This window comes from Vespa velutina, chromosome 4 (genome assembly GCF_912470025.1).
Source record: "Vespa velutina chromosome 4, iVesVel2.1, whole genome shotgun sequence".
Lineage (NCBI taxonomy): Eukaryota > Metazoa > Arthropoda > Insecta > Hymenoptera > Vespidae > Vespa > Vespa velutina.
This window is the reverse complement of record NC_062191.1, coordinates 3793799-3812115: the sequence shown is the minus strand read 5'-3', so window position 1 is coordinate 3812115 and position 18317 is coordinate 3793799. Positions and strand designations below refer to the sequence as shown.

Sequence of the window (18317 nt, the reverse complement as noted above, 5' to 3'; positions counted from 1 at the left end):
TGGGATACTTGCTGGCTACTTTCTATGGTCTACCAAGTCTCTTGAATACACTGGCCCCCTTTTGCTCCTTGCTACTTTGCTTCTCTTATCCCCCACACCCTTCTCCCAATTCCTCCTCTCTCCTCCCTCCTATTGGTGAGACACCCTAGCTTCCCCTTGTTATCGCGAGACAAGTTTCTTGCCTGATAACAATTAGGAGGTATTTCGCATCGACACGGAATACCAACGGTTGGGAACTTGCCCAAAAGTTTCTAAGGAGTCGAGAGACCCTCGGCTATTGCTACCACAGGTACATAGACACGAAAAGCCTTCGTTCCTTCACTGTTGCGATGACGTAGCTTCACCTCCCTTACGTCCCTTAGATCATTAATTAGATAACTATTTATCTTTTAAAATCTTCAATAAAAACGATATGAAGCATCGTCCGTCTTGGATGATATGAAGGATGTAAGGAAGGTTACTAATCGTTTCCGGGGATATTGTCAAAATTGTAAATTTTCTTGAATAGAATTTCTTTCTTTCTTTCTTTCTTTTTTTTCTTTTTTTTTTTAGAAAATTTTTTTGCAGATAAAAAAATTGTTCCCAAAGTTTTGCCAAACGTCGATTACAAATACGAATTATAAGAAGAAAAAATAAGGACGAAAAAAAATAACCATTATATTTCTTTTCTATTTAGAGAATGGTTTGCCAAGAAGATTGAGGACAGCTTATACGAACACGCAATTGTTAGAATTGGAAAAGGAGTTCCATTTCAATAAATATCTTTGTCGACCACGACGAATCGAGATAGCAGCATCGCTCGATCTGACGGAACGTCAGGTAAGAACGACATTTGTCAAGTGATCAAAGAATCGTTAAAATACGAAATACTCTGAAAGGTTCCTGAAAATGTGCTTCCAGTCTTTTACCTAAAGAGTTGACTTCGATCGAATTAAAACATGACAACGTTTTTGTTTCTAGGTAAAAGTCTGGTTTCAGAATCGCCGTATGAAGCATAAACGGCAAACTCTGAGTAAAGAGGACGGCGACGACAAAGATGGCTCAACGTCCGACGGTATGGAAAAATCTAAAAGTGATAAAATGTTAAGTATCGATGCTGAGGAAAAGAAGAGCTGTCACAACTGTGATATTTCTGGTGTCGGAGACGTCGGTAGTACTCTCTCTGGTGACGTCAGCGAACTTGCTACATCTGGTCGACGAAGTAGCAACAGCAATAATAACAACACCAACAATAATAATAATAATAACAATAATAACAATAATACGCCAACTGCAACCAATAACAACAATAGTAACTCAGTATTTAATACAAACAGCAACGGTGCCAGTAGTGTTGGGAGCACAAACAGTGTTTCGAGTTCCCTAGAGAAGATGATAGTCGACGATGACTCCAGGTCACAAGATGGTAGTGAAGTGACATCGCCGAGCGTACCGGCGAAGAAACTCTCTAATGATATTAGGGTCAAGGTTGAAAGTGGACATAAGAGTCCAAACACCACTAAACAAATTTCCATTAGTAAGAAGTCTCCGTCCGCGAATTCAAAAGATATTTGTTCTGTAAATAGCAACGGTGTTCTTCTTGCTATGCCTGATTCTACTGTCAGTACACCGGTCTTACCAGGACAAAATTCAGCAAGGAGCCTGACACCTTCATCCACACCTGGAACACCAGCTTCCGTTCAACTTCAACAAGGAAGTCCACTTAGTATACAACAAACCCATACATCCTATATGCAAAGACCACGGAGCTCTCCATCATCGACAACGACCATAATGCAATCAGGAACTATGTCGCCTCATGCTGTCAGAAGCATGGCGGCAAATCAAAACCATTTTCAACAACAAAATGTTTATCAACCGAATCTAGGAGCGGACTATAGAAACGGTATTTCAACGATTAGACAAACTGTTCCTGTAGTCGTTCAGCAAACACAATCGCAGAACAATTATTGCACCAGAGAGAGCTATCAACACACAAGAATTCCTTATACTAGCGATGTACATCCGTACAGGCAAAATCAAACGGTTGTTTCGAGAATGAGTCACGTGAGAATGGCCAGCGGTAGAAACGTATATTCGAACATGCAATTTCATCAACAACAAAACCAATACGGTAATACTGCCGACTACAATGGGTATCCTCAAAGCGGAGCAACGTATCATGCTTCCTATCATAGAAGCATGCAAAGCGGAGGTGCTTATAATACCGCCCAAGGCTATCCCAATCCACAAGCCGAACAACCGACGGAAGGATATGGAAATTACGGTTATACTAGTACCGGTTATCATCCCAATAGTGAGAATCTTACACCCCACAGTCATTCCAATGTGTCTACCCAAAGCGGACAACATTATTACAATGAAATGCCACATCAACAACAGCAACAACAACAACAACAACAACAACAACAACAACAACAACAACAACCGCAGCAACACCAAGCTGAAAGTTATGTCGCTCATCCACCGTCAATGCATCCCACTTCCGGTGATTATCGAACAAGTAACAAATGTCACCCTAACGCTTACTACGAGCAAACCAATCAGATCCACGTTCATCAGGGTGGCGAGGCTTCCAGTATACCAAATAGTTATGTGTCTTCACCAGATCCTTTCCCAGCACCCGGAATGACCACCACAGCGACTGCAATTGCCGCAGCAACCGCTGCTGTCATCACGCCACCCGGTAGCACGGGACAAGCCGACGGAAGTGCGGATTATAACAATTACGGCAATTTTTACGGTGAACCCGTTCACACGACTGCACCGCCACCGTCGGCCGACAACAGTAATAGCTCTTCGGACTTTAATTTTCTCAGCAATCTCGCCAATGACTTTGCTCCCGAATACTATCAGCTCAGCTGAGTCCACGAGACGGAAAATCCGTGTCAACTTGACTGGGCCGATGAACAAGGACTGCTCAATGTTTTATATTAACTTATAACTTGTGATTTGTGAACGTATCATCTACCGATACGAAGAAAAGGATATGCGCTGTGTTTATAATTAGAACTGGTGATATAGTATCGGTGATATATACGAAGTTAAAAGTTCTTTGTGATTTCCTAAAGTTAATCGACTATTTCCAAACTATCGAGATCGATGAGATAACTCGATGAATGATTTTAAAATCCGTAGATCCTCCGTTATTATAAATATATATATATATATATATATATATATATATATATATATGTATTTTAAATAATCCGAAACTCAAACTTGGAAATTTTCTGTCTAATTAAAAAATAAGCGATCAATAAGGAGAATAATTTCGAACGTGGATATACATATTGTATATCATCGTATAAAAAAAAAAAAAGGAAGAAAAAAAAAATATATATATATATATATACAATAAAAAGAAAAAAAAAGATATGGAATGATGCAATTTTAAATATGATTCGCGTTTATGATTGTTCGTTAGTGCACGTTTAGGTTAAATCTATTCACTATACCTGTTTATATCGCCATGCACTATTTAGCGAATAAATCTAATCATTGCGTCCAAGCTAAGAATTTGTTCAAAATACAGGGATTAATATGTTACGTTAATTCTGTTATTTATTATTAAGAAGAGTACCGAAAAATGCAGCTTGTAAATACATTTTAATAATAGATACTATATGTTGTAATTTTAAACGTTTTGAAATTTATCCTGGCCAACTTGTTCTTTATTGTTCTTTAACATTAGCGAATAGTTCAATGGCCGGCGAGAGTAGATGAGAACGTTGATGTGACAACGAATCTTTCAATAAAATGTGATCCGTTCGTTACCTTTCTTTTCTTTTTTTAAGAACTTACGAAACGGTACTGATTCTAGAAAAATGTTAACTACATATACCTATCTATACTAAATTCGAAAACATCGACTCAAAGCATGTAAATAAAACGAAATATTATTACGATAATAAATAAAATGGCCTGAATCAATTTCGATGTTTGTGGCCAATCTCGTGAATAATTTGAAACGAGACAAAATAGTGCAATGTTTTTATAAATACTTTTATGTAAATTGTATCATAATTGGGAGTTTTAAAAGTTTAAGGCTGTAACACATAAGAAATACAATGTAAAGGTAAAATAAATCATATATTGTAGTAAATGAATATGAAGGAAAAAAAAAAAAAAAAACCAAACGAAAGATATTAAATAATACGTAAACGCTTTTCTCAAAGTGAGATTTTGTTGAAAAAGAAAAAAAAAATAATCAAATTTCTAATATCTCTTTTTTCCGGGATAAAGTCTAAATACTACTTAATATTTAAATAAGTGGTCATATATATATATATATATATATATATATATATATATAAAGAAATTGGCTTTTACATCTCCTGATTATGCTTAAGTTAATTTAATTTGATTCACGAACTATGTATACACCATATTCAAAGTGATTGACGTTACCGCTATTAATCGAATTGTTTGAAAAATGTTTCTAAAAATATTATTGTTTAACTATGACAAAATGAAATAAGACATTTTTTAATCGCTATATATATATATATATATATATATATACATATATATATATATAAACTATGACAATAGAGACTATGTGTCTTAAAATAGTGTTAAGTCAATCACTGTGAATCACTGTAAATCTATCACTCACATAACGAGATAGAAATCTGTACCTAATTATCGGCTTCTTTACCCAACGAATTTATTTAAATATCTAAATATGTATTATGTTGAATTATCTGACGAAACAAAATGGAATTGAGTTATATTTGAAAGACATCTTGATAGATTTTATGTTTCGTTTGTAATATGAATATTTGCAACGAAATAAGAGAGAACACAGAGATAGGCACACATACATACATATATATATATATATATATATACACACACACACGCATACGCACACATGCGCATACACACACACACACACACACACACACACACACACACATATAAACGCTGTAAATTGATAAGCAATAATTAATTATGCAAACGTGTATATAATATCATAGAAGATGAGAAAGATGACGATGAGATACGTGTATAAAGTATCGTGATTCTCTACACGATCACGCTTAAGCTAATGTGTATACGCCGACGGATAAGTGAATGAATAAATGAAAAAAATATTACAATTGCGACGGCGAATAGAATTAATTGAAAATGGACTGTAATTGTTTAACACTACCTAATTATAGCGTGAACCATCGAACCTATTGAATTAATTAAATATTATTTTATTTTATACACGATCTCATTCTCGATTCAGCTTTATACATATATATATGTATATATATATATATATACATATATATATATATATATGTATGTATGTATGTATATATATATATATATATATATACACATATACGTTCAAGCACATGGAAAACATTAACGTAAAAACAAACATGATGCATTTGACATAAGATTTGCATACGCGCAATCATTTGTCATTTTGTTATGAAAGAAAAGGAAAGAAAATTGTTTTTTCGGAAATTCTCCGTGACCTATACAAAAGAATAAGTTTTTTCTATACTTTTTTATATTAAACCATTTTTCTCTTTTCGCCCTTTTTTCGCTAAATTGAGCTAATTATAAGATTTACATACGCGCGATCGTGTCGTTTTTTTTTTTTTTTTTTTTTTTTTTTTTTTTTTTTATGAAGGAAAGAGAAAGAAGAAAGGAAAGAATATTTTTGTTCGGAAATTCTTTGGGCCATTAAAGAGAGAAAAAAACAAAATCCTTTTTATACTTTCTTTTTTTTATATTAAACGAACTTTTTAACTTTTTCTTCTTCTTCTTCTTTTTTTGTCTTTGTCTTCGGTATTCACACATTATCTAAATTATCTAATTTATTAATCTCTGAAAAGACGCAATATCCTATCAGTATTATCTATTATCTAAATTGTTTCTTATATTGATTTTTAATTTTTTCTTATTAATTTTATAATTAATTTTTCGTTCGAAACATTCATTTCTTTTCTCTTTTTGTACACACTTTACTACATTGTGAAGAAAAAAAAAAAAAAAAAAAAAAAAAAAAAAAAAAAAAAAAAGAATTCTTTTTTTACTATTAATATATATATAACATTTGTTACAAATTCAGTATGATGCAAGACTTGATGTCAGAAGATACTACGCTTAAGTATTTACTTTTTCTCTTCGTGTGTGTTTTCTTTTTATTTTTTTATTTTATTTGCATAAATAAATAAAATTTATATATATATATATATATATATATATAAATTTTAACGAACGTAATGAAAATTGTTTGCTGTGAAATAATTCAAAGGAGTTTATCGCCCTCCGTTATCTTTATTTATCTTTTATTATCGAACATTAAAAAGCGTTTGTCTTTTATAAACTACATATATTATACTTAAAGAATCATTGTATATAAAACGCGCGTATGGTAATCTTATATATATTGTTTATTCATTCCCTCAATTGTATAAGTGTCGTAGGCGATGCCTCAACACAGTAAACAAATGTACAGTTGTTCACTAACACAATTATCAAATACAAGCTCATAGCGAAACTTAAAATATTGATTCTAATTTATTTACCTGTTGTTTATATATATATATATATATATATATATATATATATATGTATGTCACTACGTCACTATTAATGCTTTCTCATAATATATAAAATAATTAAATATAAATAAACAAAAAAAAATTGATAAAATCCACCATCAGAATGGTGGAAGATAATTATCAGTATTGTTATTGTTTAATTGCAAAAGAGATGATTGAGAGTTAAAGAAAAAATTCGTGGCAACCGGAAGGGACGAATTTCACGTCCTAGGAGGATAGCATGATCCCGATGAAAGAACTTCCCAACTGAAAGCGCCCCCAGGACATGCGTGCGTGTGAGTCAAAATCGTACATGAGACGAGGCACTAGTATGTCGGTAAGGAAAGTGACGATGATGGATGAGCCGAAATATCGGTGCAATCGAACCGAAATATTATTTTTAACGCGTCTCATATGCCGCGTTAGAATCTTCCTGCATGCGTACTGTCACGTGAAATTCATTTTCACGATGAATATAGTCGAAGGGAAAACAAAAAGTTCTTTTTCTCTTTTTTTCTTTTTTTTCTTTCTTTTTTTTTTTCTTTTTTTTTTTTTTTGTTGTTCGTTTCATTTCGCGCGGATTAATCAACAAATAGGAACAACGGGTAAGGACGTGAAAAGAAAAGAAAATCAAAGGATAAAAGGGATTCCTTCCTTTTTCTTTTCCATTTTTTGCTTTGAAATAAATCAATGACGAGCAAGAAGAGAAAAACAAAAATAAAATATTAAGAAAAGAGAATATCATTCGTATTAGAATAATACCTATATTACTCAAAGTTAAAATCAAAGTTAAAATTGGCAATCATCAAAATTTCTATAAATTGTCGTTATTTAGAACAATGAAAAATAAAAATCAAACTTAGAAATTCATGAACGAAATTAAGAAAATCACGACACGAGTTGTATAACAAAAGCAAATCGTACATGTATAACGTTAAAGTACATACGTAGGTAGGTTGGTAGGTAGAGATACGTACGCGGAGAGGTCCGAAGGTAGGACGGAACGTCTGTGTCAGTGAAGAGACTGACAATGATGGATGACCACGCGTGATGCGTGTGAGTCAAGCCCATACGACGCCATAGGCTTCGAGCTCATATGTGGCCTTCCGTCCCGACGAACGCGCCGTTCGAACTGTTGCTATCGTTGCATCTGTGCAGAGAACACCCCACCGAAACTCGAACCCCCTGATCGCCCTCAAACGTCGCCCTCAAACGTCGCCCTCCATGCCGGCCTCCACCCTGCATCGGCTAATTTCTCGATGCTATTAACTTTTTCTCCTCTTTCGTACTCTGCTCCTCGACTGAGAGGGAAAAAGAGAAAGGAAAAGAAGAAAAAAAAAAAAAAAAAAAAAAGAAAAAAGAAAAAAAAAGGAAGAAAGAAAAAAATTAAAAAAAAAAGGGAAGAAAAAAGAAAAAAAAGAATAAAAGAAAGCAGAAGAAAAAGAAGAAGAGGAAGAAGACCCACAGAAATTGAAGCTCTATGACCTTTCTCTTAACAATATTTGTTTTTTCTTTTTTTTTCTTTTTTTTTTTTTTTTTTTTTTTTTTTTTTTTTCTTTATTATCTATCGTTACTCGTAACAGTGCAATTGAAAAAAGGGGCGTACACCATGTACGTTCAAAAGTAATAAAATATCTGCAAAAATTGAAACTCTGATTATCAATCGGATTATTCATTATTACTCGTGAGATAATTATAAAAATATATGCATCCTCTGATTAATCCACGTATTTTTTCATTATTTATAGATATAATTTAACAAATAAGAAAATGAAATTTCGAACTTCTCATCTTTTCTTTTTTCTTTTCTTTTTTTTTTCTCTTTTTTTTTTTTTTTTTTTTTTTTTTTTATTCCTATTCGTATTCAAAATCTCGATCATGAAAGTTTATCGTTCACGTACTTTCCGCAAACGAGAAATCGATTTGTCGATTTCAACGAGGAAGCAGAAAAAAAGGAAAGTTCTTCTTTTTTTCTTCTTTTTCCTTCTTTTTTTCCTTTTCTTGTTCTTTTTCTTTTTTTCTCTTTTTTTTTCTTTCTTTCTTTTTTTTTTTTTTCGACGAAATCATATTTTTATCATGGGTCGCGCGGGACCGTTGGCTTTTGCTCGTATCTGAACAGTCGAGGGTGGACTGCGGGATTCCGCAAAGAGTCAACGGTTAGTATCCCCAACTCGTAGGATGTTTGGTATCCTCCCTCCTGCCCTACCGTCGAGACCATAAATCTTACGATCGTCAAGGGACGACTCATTCACGCCACTTTGCTTTCCAACCGATATCAGCCGACCGAAAAACGCTCGGAATTCTTTCGAATTCACCTTCGTTTTCTTATCTTTTCTTTTCTTGATAATTATCGAATAGCCGGATAAATCGGGAATTTCCAAAAGCGCTAACAGAACGATCGATGATTTTCTAAATTTATAAACTTAATTGAAAATAGATAATTATTATGATTAGAGTTATGAATTTTTTTTTCTTTTTCCTTTTCCTTTTCTTTTTTTTTCCCCCTTTTCGTTCAAACACTCGTAAAATTCTTAAATCAATATCATAATAACTTAAATGTAGAATCAATGAACACATATAGAACGTCCTATCATACTAGAAGAACCCTCGATGACCGTGGCCTCGACAAACGTAGCACCCTTGGCATTACCCTCGAAGATTTATGAAGCGTACCCAATCGGGAATAGCCCTTAACCCCTTTGGCCAAGTCGCAAAATGCAGAGAACAGAGTGTCTCTTGACTACCGACTGAAAATCGTGATCCGTCTAAAACCTATGTGGCCTTGACGACATTTCATGGACTATAGTCAATAAATAAGTATTAAAACGTTTTTATATAATTGTAAATTATACCATTGTTCATCGAGAATAAATATTTATTTATATTATCAAAGATTCAGCAATATTTAATACTTGACAATATTATCTCGCACTTACAATACTCGTGCAATGGATAGATAAAAAAGATATTTGAGATTAGTTTAGAAAACAAAATTTTGTACGAAATAAAAAAACATTGATCAATTTGATACTCTATCTAATCCTAACGGAGTTCTCATCTACTGGTAATAATGTGACTGCATTAAAAATCGAAGAGAGAGAGAGAGAGAGGAAGAGAGAGAGAGAGAGAGAGAGAGAGAGAGAGATAAAGAGAGAGAGAGAGAGAGAGAGAAATACATGTACAAAAAAAGAAAAAAAGGAAAAAGTCAAAGATCGGAGATCTCGATCGATTAAAAGTAATCGTCGTATCGACGATGAAGAACGGCATGGAAGGCTCGCGAGCAACGATGCGTCGTCCTTCGTACTCTTTCCTTTCCTTCGCGAGCAGAAGAGAAATGTCGTTAACGCTTAAACATTAATAAATGTAGATAGAGAATAGAGGTCGTCCGGTGTAGAGAAGGCACACAGGTAGAAAGAGAAAGAGGAAGAGAAAGAGAAGGAGAAACAGAAAGAGAAAGAGAAGAAGAGAGAGAGAAACAGAGAGAGAAACAGAGAGAGAAAAAGAGAGAGAGAGAGAGAGAAAGAGAGAGAGAGAAAGAGAGAGAGAGAAACAACCAGTGACTAAGTGAAGGCAAGAAGACGGAGCCACGCTGGCGGCTGCTTTTGAGCTTCGGTTTGTCATGGTTCGCATGATAGATGGAGGAAGCAAGGCACTACTCTCTATCTCACTTTCTTTCTCTCTCTCTCTCTCTCTCTCTCTCTCCCTTCTTCCTTCTCTCTTTCTCTCTGCATGGCTATATACACGGTGTTAACTTTTAACCACAAGGACACCTTGCAATCGGGCCGTAGCCTGTTAACTTCTTACCACCTACCGCAAATAGAATCTTACGGGTGACTCGTGGTCGCATTGTCAGCGTATAAGAAACCAAGAAGAACATCTCTCTCTCTCTCTCTCTCTCTCTGTCCCTTTCTCTTTTAACGCATCTTACGACAGTACGCATTCACCCTCCCGATAAAGACTCCGACCTTGCCCCTGCTAATGAACCTGTGATCTTCCACTTCCTAACTCACAACCGTTATCCTTCTTAACCTTGACTCCTAAAGAGAATTCCACGAGAGATCTAGTTTCCTTTTCTCCCACCCTCACCCCCACCCAATCTTGTAAGTAGTATACCTATAGACTATTTTATTTTATATAATTTTTTTTTCACTTCCTTTTCATTCTCCTTTTATTTTCTCCTTTTCTTTCTCCTTTTGTTCTTCTTTTAAATAATTTTAATATATATTTTTAAGAATTAGTTAATACCAATCTACCTTTTGACCACTTTCGTTTACTCAACAAAGACCAGTTTGAACATGCACGCACGATCGTTATGATGATTAGTTGACTCTTGTCACGGCAGAATTCGAATATTACTCGAAGTTGGACACGCCTTCATCGATTTATTATTATCGCCATTATTAATCTCTCTCTCTCTCTCTCTCTCTCTCTCTCTCTCTCTCTCTCTCTCTCTCTTTTATTTTCATTCTATTCGTTTCTTTCCCTCACATTGGAAATTTAATTTCTCATAGTTATCTACTACGGACGGGATATTTTGAATACCTAATTTGTTGAACACCTAGATAAATAACATATCTAACGTCTCAATAAATTATTATTATATTACAATATCTATATGTTATTGAATTAAATAGATTATACGATACAAAAAGGTTGTATTATCGTAACAACGGTTTTGAAAATCATCATACAACGGAGAAAGAACAAAAGTGATACTAAACGGTCATTATTTAAGATTTCTCCTGATAATTCGGCGAGTAAAAGAGCGTGGCATATTTTATTGTGAGTCCGACGACAAGCAAAGCTCCCTGTAAAATGACTAATGATGTAAGCCGAGTGTAAAGTGAAGCGTCTATTGATTCGTAGACGCGTAAATGACACATCTATCGGACTACCGAGGCCCACCAGTCATGCTGAGGTTTTAACTCTTAAGGACGAGCAAAGGGAGAACTACTGAAGCAAAGATCTAGACGACTTACCACCACCAAAGATTATAGAACCAGTGATGATAAACGGTCTATAGCAAACGGGATGCTGCGGTTTACAATTGCCTGGACGATATCCTTCGAATTAATAATACTAATACTCCGTTAATTTCTAATGTCCATGAAATTGGATTGGTCCTTTCGAAATCCACGATCCTACAAGAGAAATAGCTACTATTCAAAAATGACGTTGACTTACACGTTATATTAACGAGTGATATATCATATAATAGCTACGTAAAAATCTAACTTACTATAATATATCGAAATTTATGTTATTCGTTAAACGTAAACAAGTGCCAAATTGATGATTGAGTAAATAATTAAATAACTTTAACAGAATGAAAATATAAATGGCAATTAGATATATAAGTATATTATCGCATTGCAATCCCATGACATTAGAAATAATTTTCTTAGTTCATCTCCAATTTGTTACTCCTAACGTTCAAATAGATACACTATATTTTCTTCTCCCTTTCTTATAATATGATTATTAAATAATTAATCACCTTAGAACTTGTTAATAATAAATATGACTGATTGATTTTAGCTCGATCTTTATTAGTATACCTGCAAATAAATGATCTCTCTTGGGTCTTCAAGAGATTCAAATAGTTCCCATTTCGTTCGAAAAACATTAATCATTATACGCAATACAATACGGATGATTAATATGTGATTTACGTCGTTGAAGTTTGCGTAGATGGAAACACAAATATCATTTTTCGAAGATATTATATTCATCTACTTATGAGATCCACTGCTCTCGATAGAAGAAAATATAAAGTGTTAATAATTAAAATACAGTTCATTGAAAAACAAAATCGATGAATATCACAGAACGATAGAAAACGTGTTTACTTGTAATGGTCGAGGAATCCAATTAACGTCCCCCATACGATTTGACCTTACGAAAATTGGGTCGACGATCCACTTGGAAGATTAATGATTACAATGATTAGTCTGTAGATCCTGGAGACGGACACCTTCTATAATTAACCAATTCATGATCCCTGTCAATCAATCGCCTAACTAAAGATTATTCATAGAAATGTTAAGTAGTTAAAATAATTTTTTCTTTATTCACGTAGAATTATATGATAGATCTCAATTTCGATGATTTCTCATTTAATCAAATTCAAGTAACAATCGAGACGTCTATGAATAACGCAATATAAAAACAATGAACAGTCAGAAAAAATATTTACTGATAATAGTATTCAATTATTTGAAATTTTTTTTCTTTTTTTTTTTTCTTTTTTTTTTATTTATTTAATTACTTTCTTTGATATGCAAAAACAAAATTCTAAAAATGTATATTTATTGAAAATTTTTGTAAAATGTAGAAAAGAATAAAAAAAAAAAATTCTTAAGAAAATAAGTTCCTTATTGCATACTCCCTGCCTTAATAAGTATGTATATCGCTTATCAGTCCGGAGATGCACAAGGTTTGTTTACGTATGTTAACATGGCGCCGTCATGTCCCCCCCGTTCCCAGCAAGTACGGTTGATTTATAGGCGGAGCATCTGACAGTAGATGCCACTCCCAGCAACGAAATACAACAGCTGTTTCATATCCCAGCAACTTATAAAACGTCCTACGAACGTACGAAGTGACATCTCGTGAGTATTTTATGCAATTGTTTGGAATCAGTCGTTAAAATATCCAACGTTGATAAGTACGAAAACTACCTTTTCTACTTATGTTAAGGCTACGTTGTTTAGGAGTAAATCAAAGTTTAAGAGTTCGAAAATTACAAATTTACTATGAGTACGGAAATAGCATTCCCTTACATTTGCTATGGATTAGAAAATCTAAACATCGATTTATGTACAATAATGAAAAAACAATCAGCTACCTCATGAAAACAAAACGTATACCATTCAAGCATATGTACGAAAATCAAAAATAGAATTATGAGTTATTTTGCTTTTATTACAAAGTTCCAGAGGCCGCTACTATATGAAATTTCTCTTTATAGATAAATGTCGAAAACAGCGTTTATGCCGACAACCAGTTCAGATATAATACTTGACCAATTTTGTTGGATAATGTCTCGTTTTAAATATGAATGTTTAAACGAGGATATGCCTTTTTCGAATTTTTAAATACAATTTGTTTTCAAAGAAAATAAAGCTTTTTCAAAAATTATGACGATAACGTCTTGTAAATAAATGCTAAATTTAACATTTTATCTACTGTGAACCTGTAATACGCTAATCATCATTACTTATCGATCGACTATTTATCGACGGCACTTATTTACCGGCAATCTATTTATCATTTAGATTATGATTACATATTAATACATTTTTATTAATTGTTATACTTTTGCTATTGATAAATGTTGATAATATTTTATTGTTCTCAATTATAACTGATAACCGATTTGTTTGACATAAATTAAACTATCAGATAGATAATAAAATAAACACGACAACAACGTTTTATCTTTATTTAAATTAACAATTGTTCTGTTTCAAATACCAAGTAAGTATAATTAGTTGCTCTATACATTGACGAATGATTAGAAATCGACTCATGAATGAATTTAATGTAATGACTGACTATTTACACTATTGCACTCTTTACATTTCCTTGAAAAGCTCTAAGAATAAATGTGCTCTACTATTATCAACTGCGTAATCGGTAAAACAGGATTATAACTATCATTACCGATCACTAAAACAGTTTTATTACCGACTGTTCAAGAAATAAGATAAATACTATATCATTACCGACCGAGTATTTCAATCAATAGTTAAAATATTGAGTTTTATAGTCACTTCCTTTTTTATCAACGTTAATCCATTCCTACTTTATCTATAGAAAAATCTATATGTGTACTCTCTATTTTTTCGATTATCGGTAAAATCCTTATTTTCTGTACTTTCCGATAACAATATAAAATTAATAAAATCTTCTTATCGTATATATCGTACCTTTGAATTTTATTTATACCGATCGTTGATATACAATGGTAAATTCTTAAAAAAATTTCTATATCAAAAGTTTTGACAGACGATAATAAAATATTTTCAATGACTTTAATCGAACAACAATCGGTAAATGTAATCTACATGTCAATTGATTTATTATTTAATAAAATAATCTATTATTATTTAAATAATCTATTATTTAATAAAAAAAAATATCAATCTTAATATAAACATATCCTTTATTATCTAAACACAAATATTCGTTCATGTTATATTTTACGATATTACGAAAACTATTATGAAACAAATGTTGAGAATATTGTTTAAATCGTTATATAAATAAAAATATTTATCTAAAATGTATAAAATGAGAAATAAACATCATTTGATATTCGAATAGTATATAACGAAAAAAAAAAATAATAATATATACGTCAATCTACGTAAATGTGTCGAAGCGTCAGGAGTATTTCTATTAAAAGGGATTTCTTAATAGAAACTTTAAGCAGAAGTGGCAGCATCTGCGAGGACGGGGCATTGGTGGGTTCGACCTTAGCGGGGTACACAGGGTAACACCGATCCCGTGTTGACGCCTGAAATGCTGTCCGATCGATCTTCGTCAGACTTGATTTCGTAGCAGTACAATCAGCCAGCAAATAGAATTGTACGTTGCTCTACCAAAGAGCCTTTCTCCGAAAAACTTCGCAACTGGCATTTATTGTCATCGGCTACTATTCCTAAATTTTATCAAACGTTTCTTTTTTTCTCTGTCATCGTTATAGATTAACAAATATACAATTTTAATAGAATCAATATTTTCACGAGAAATTATGAGAAAATAAATATGAAATAATTTCATTTCGAATTGACGATTTCTGACGGTATGAATAATTTCATGATTCGATGGCTAATAATTGATATAAAAATTTCAAAAATTAATAAGATAAAAAAGACGGGAGAGAGAGAGAGAGAGAGAGAGAGAGAGAGAGAGAACTGAACTAGTACGGAAATCAAGCATGATTTCTTGTACAATAAATGCAAGACGCAAGTTTTATCGCGAGGCATGATCAGCTGACACGCATAAGCGGCATGATTGATCCTCATTGTCGGCTGGCCGACACTACTATATTTACCAACAAGGCGTCTCTCTTAATTAAAACGTTACAGTCCTTACCGACAAACCGGAACTCTGCTAACGTGTCAGGACCGGCTGACGTTCAGCGTGTTCGTTAATCGCTGCTTAGAATTAGTGGACACCTCGCGCGTTTCCTTCCTCGCAATAACTAATTTACATCGATCATTTACATTCTACAAACCGATATCATTAAATGAAAGACGATAGACGATCGTAGGGCCATCCATCAATACGAAGATATCATATAAATCAAAATAAGAAGAAGCGTCATTTCGTTTGGTAAATCAATCCGTTTGAAATGATCTTCGAGGTTTAAAAAAGAAAGAAAAAAGAAAAAAGAAAAAAGAAAAAAAAAGAAAAAAGAAAAAAAAACTCGATCGCCTCTAAAATTCCCTAAATTTCCTATATAATTTCTATAATAGAAAATATAATACATCGATTAAAATTTACATGAACTTCGTCGTCAAATAAAATTATCAATCCATTGATATAAAGACAAATTATCCCATTTGACAATTGATCGCGATCACGATTAATTTGACACCCATATAATAGATTCAAAGTTAAAAGAAATATCATTTGGAAAAGATTCGTCGATCGCATATCTGATCCATAGCTATCATCGGTGCTAACATTCTCTTGCGTGTTCCATAGGATTGGCAGGAAGGATAGAAAATAGAACGATAATCCCCAATGGATCTACTCGAGGCTTTCACATTGCCGGTAAAAGAAGTAATGGCAGAATGGTGGCGTTAGCAGCGTCGTCGGTGGTAGCGGCAGCAACAACAACAACAACAACAACAACAGTAACAGCAACGGCAACGGCAATGGCAACGGCAACGGCAACGGCAACGTTAGCAGCAGGAACGGCAGCTTTAGCGAACGAAAACGATCCATCACGAACGTGACAGCCTCCCTCCTCGCTAGAAACAACTAACTATGACATTCTTCTCGCTGCCACTGCTTCCTCTTGCCTTTTCCACTAGACACGTACTTCTCTATCCGACCTTTCGTTGCTCCATGTATTTCTTCCCTCTTCTTTTTCTCTCTCTCTCTCTCTCCCCCTCTCTCTCTCCCTCTCTCTCCTTCTTTCTTTCTTTCTTTCTTTCTCCCCTCTTTCTCTTTTACCGTATTCACCTTCTTCCGATAAGCAATCGTGTGCTGATTAATATCAACCCAACGACGCCAACTCGCTTCCGGTACCAATCCCAAAAATATAATATATACATACATACATATGTAGCTACTAACTTACGCTTTCTCTCTTTTACTTTCACGATCAGTTCAATCTAATATATAAATATCGTCAAAACCATCGAAATTCGCCTTGTCGTTTAGGTGTTTTTTTTGTTTTTTTTTTTTGTTTTTTTTTTTTTTTTTGTTTTTTTTTTTGTTTGTTTTTTTTTTGTTTTTTTTTTTGTTTTTTTTTTTTTTTTTTTTTTTTTTTTTTATCGATTTGACATTCACGTAACTAAAGATCTAAGCGTTCCCATTAGTAATACTTCTTCATCCGTTAATAAATCCAAGAAGTAAGTGCAAATATTTTTTTTCTTTCTTCCCGAACATATCTCACTCCAATCCGTTCCTCCTTCCCAATACTTCGAGAATGTTAATAAAAATTGGCAAATCATTCTAGTTCAAGGAAACAAATAAACAAATAATATATCCTAACATTATCATATTTTATCAGGTTTTATTATTCATTGAATAATAAACGAACTATTATCTATATATCTTTATACTGTTAATGCATTAAATAATTCTTTCATGATAAACTCGTGAAAAAAAAAAAAAGAAAAAGGAAAAAAAAAAGAAAAAAAAGAAGAAAAAAAGAACAGAGCATTAAAATCTGAGATCAATGCGAGCATGCATTTGCATCGATAATGACGAAACTAGAATAAACAAGCCGTTCCTTTTATCGATACGAATCTTCCATAATAATTGATATTCGTAATATCATCATCGAGCGTCATCTATCGTTGTTAATACCATATATAATTTTATCGCGTTAAATTGAAAAAAAAAAAAAGAAAAAAGAAAAAAAAACACCAGAACAAGATAAAACGAGAAAGAAAAAACGAGGAAAAGAAGCAAACTCGAATTCGAGCGTATTCGACGATAAACTTTGGAACGATGTGACGTTGTAGTCGGAAAAGAAGTTTTATGATTGGGATAGGGAGAGCGTGAGTTAAAATAAAATAAAAAAAAAAAAAAAAAAAAAAAAAAAAAAAAAAACAAAAAAAAGAGGAAGAAGAAAAGAAAAGAAAAGGAAAAAAGTAAAAAAAAAAAGGGGGAAAAGGAGAAAGGAAAAAGAAATGAAATGAAATTTTGGAAAATTCGTACGGGTGGGTTGAAGTATACTGCGATGGAATGGGACGAGGAGGTGGTGAGGAAGGGAAGGAAGGAGAAGAAGAAGGAGGAGGAGGAGGAGAAGGAGGAGAAGGAGGAGGAGGACGTTGGTTGGTGATAGTAATAGTAGTGGTGGTTGATGGTGGTGTACGTGCAAATTGGGTGGCTCGATCGTGGAAAGACGTAAGGTACCTCGTCGGCACAGAGTCAGAGTGTGTACTTACTCAGCACGATATCCTGCGCTACGCCGATGGGAGCGTGCTAATGGCTACTGACATGCAGTTTTGATGGATCGCCCAGCACTCTTCCTCCTTTCCCACTCCGTAACGGCGAAATATGCGGTTCTCTCGCGAT

At 33.5% G+C, this 18317-nt stretch overlaps 1 protein-coding gene across 3 annotated transcripts in view; it reads left to right on the top strand.

Moving 5' to 3' along the window:
* The window catches only part of LOC124948395 (homeotic protein proboscipedia), a 31259-nt gene extending 25673 nt beyond the window's left edge, over positions 1 to 5586 (top strand). For all 3 annotated transcript variants that reach the window (XM_047491944.1, XM_047491943.1, XM_047491945.1), the window contains 2 exons: positions 677 to 819; positions 961 to 5586. In XM_047491944.1, coding sequence (XP_047347900.1) covers positions 677 to 819; positions 961 to 2865 — 2048 coding nt within the window. In that variant the 3' untranslated portion in view covers positions 2866 to 5586. The remainder of the gene's footprint in view (positions 1 to 676; positions 820 to 960) is intronic.
* The last annotated feature ends 12731 nt before the right edge of the window (positions 5587 to 18317 follow it).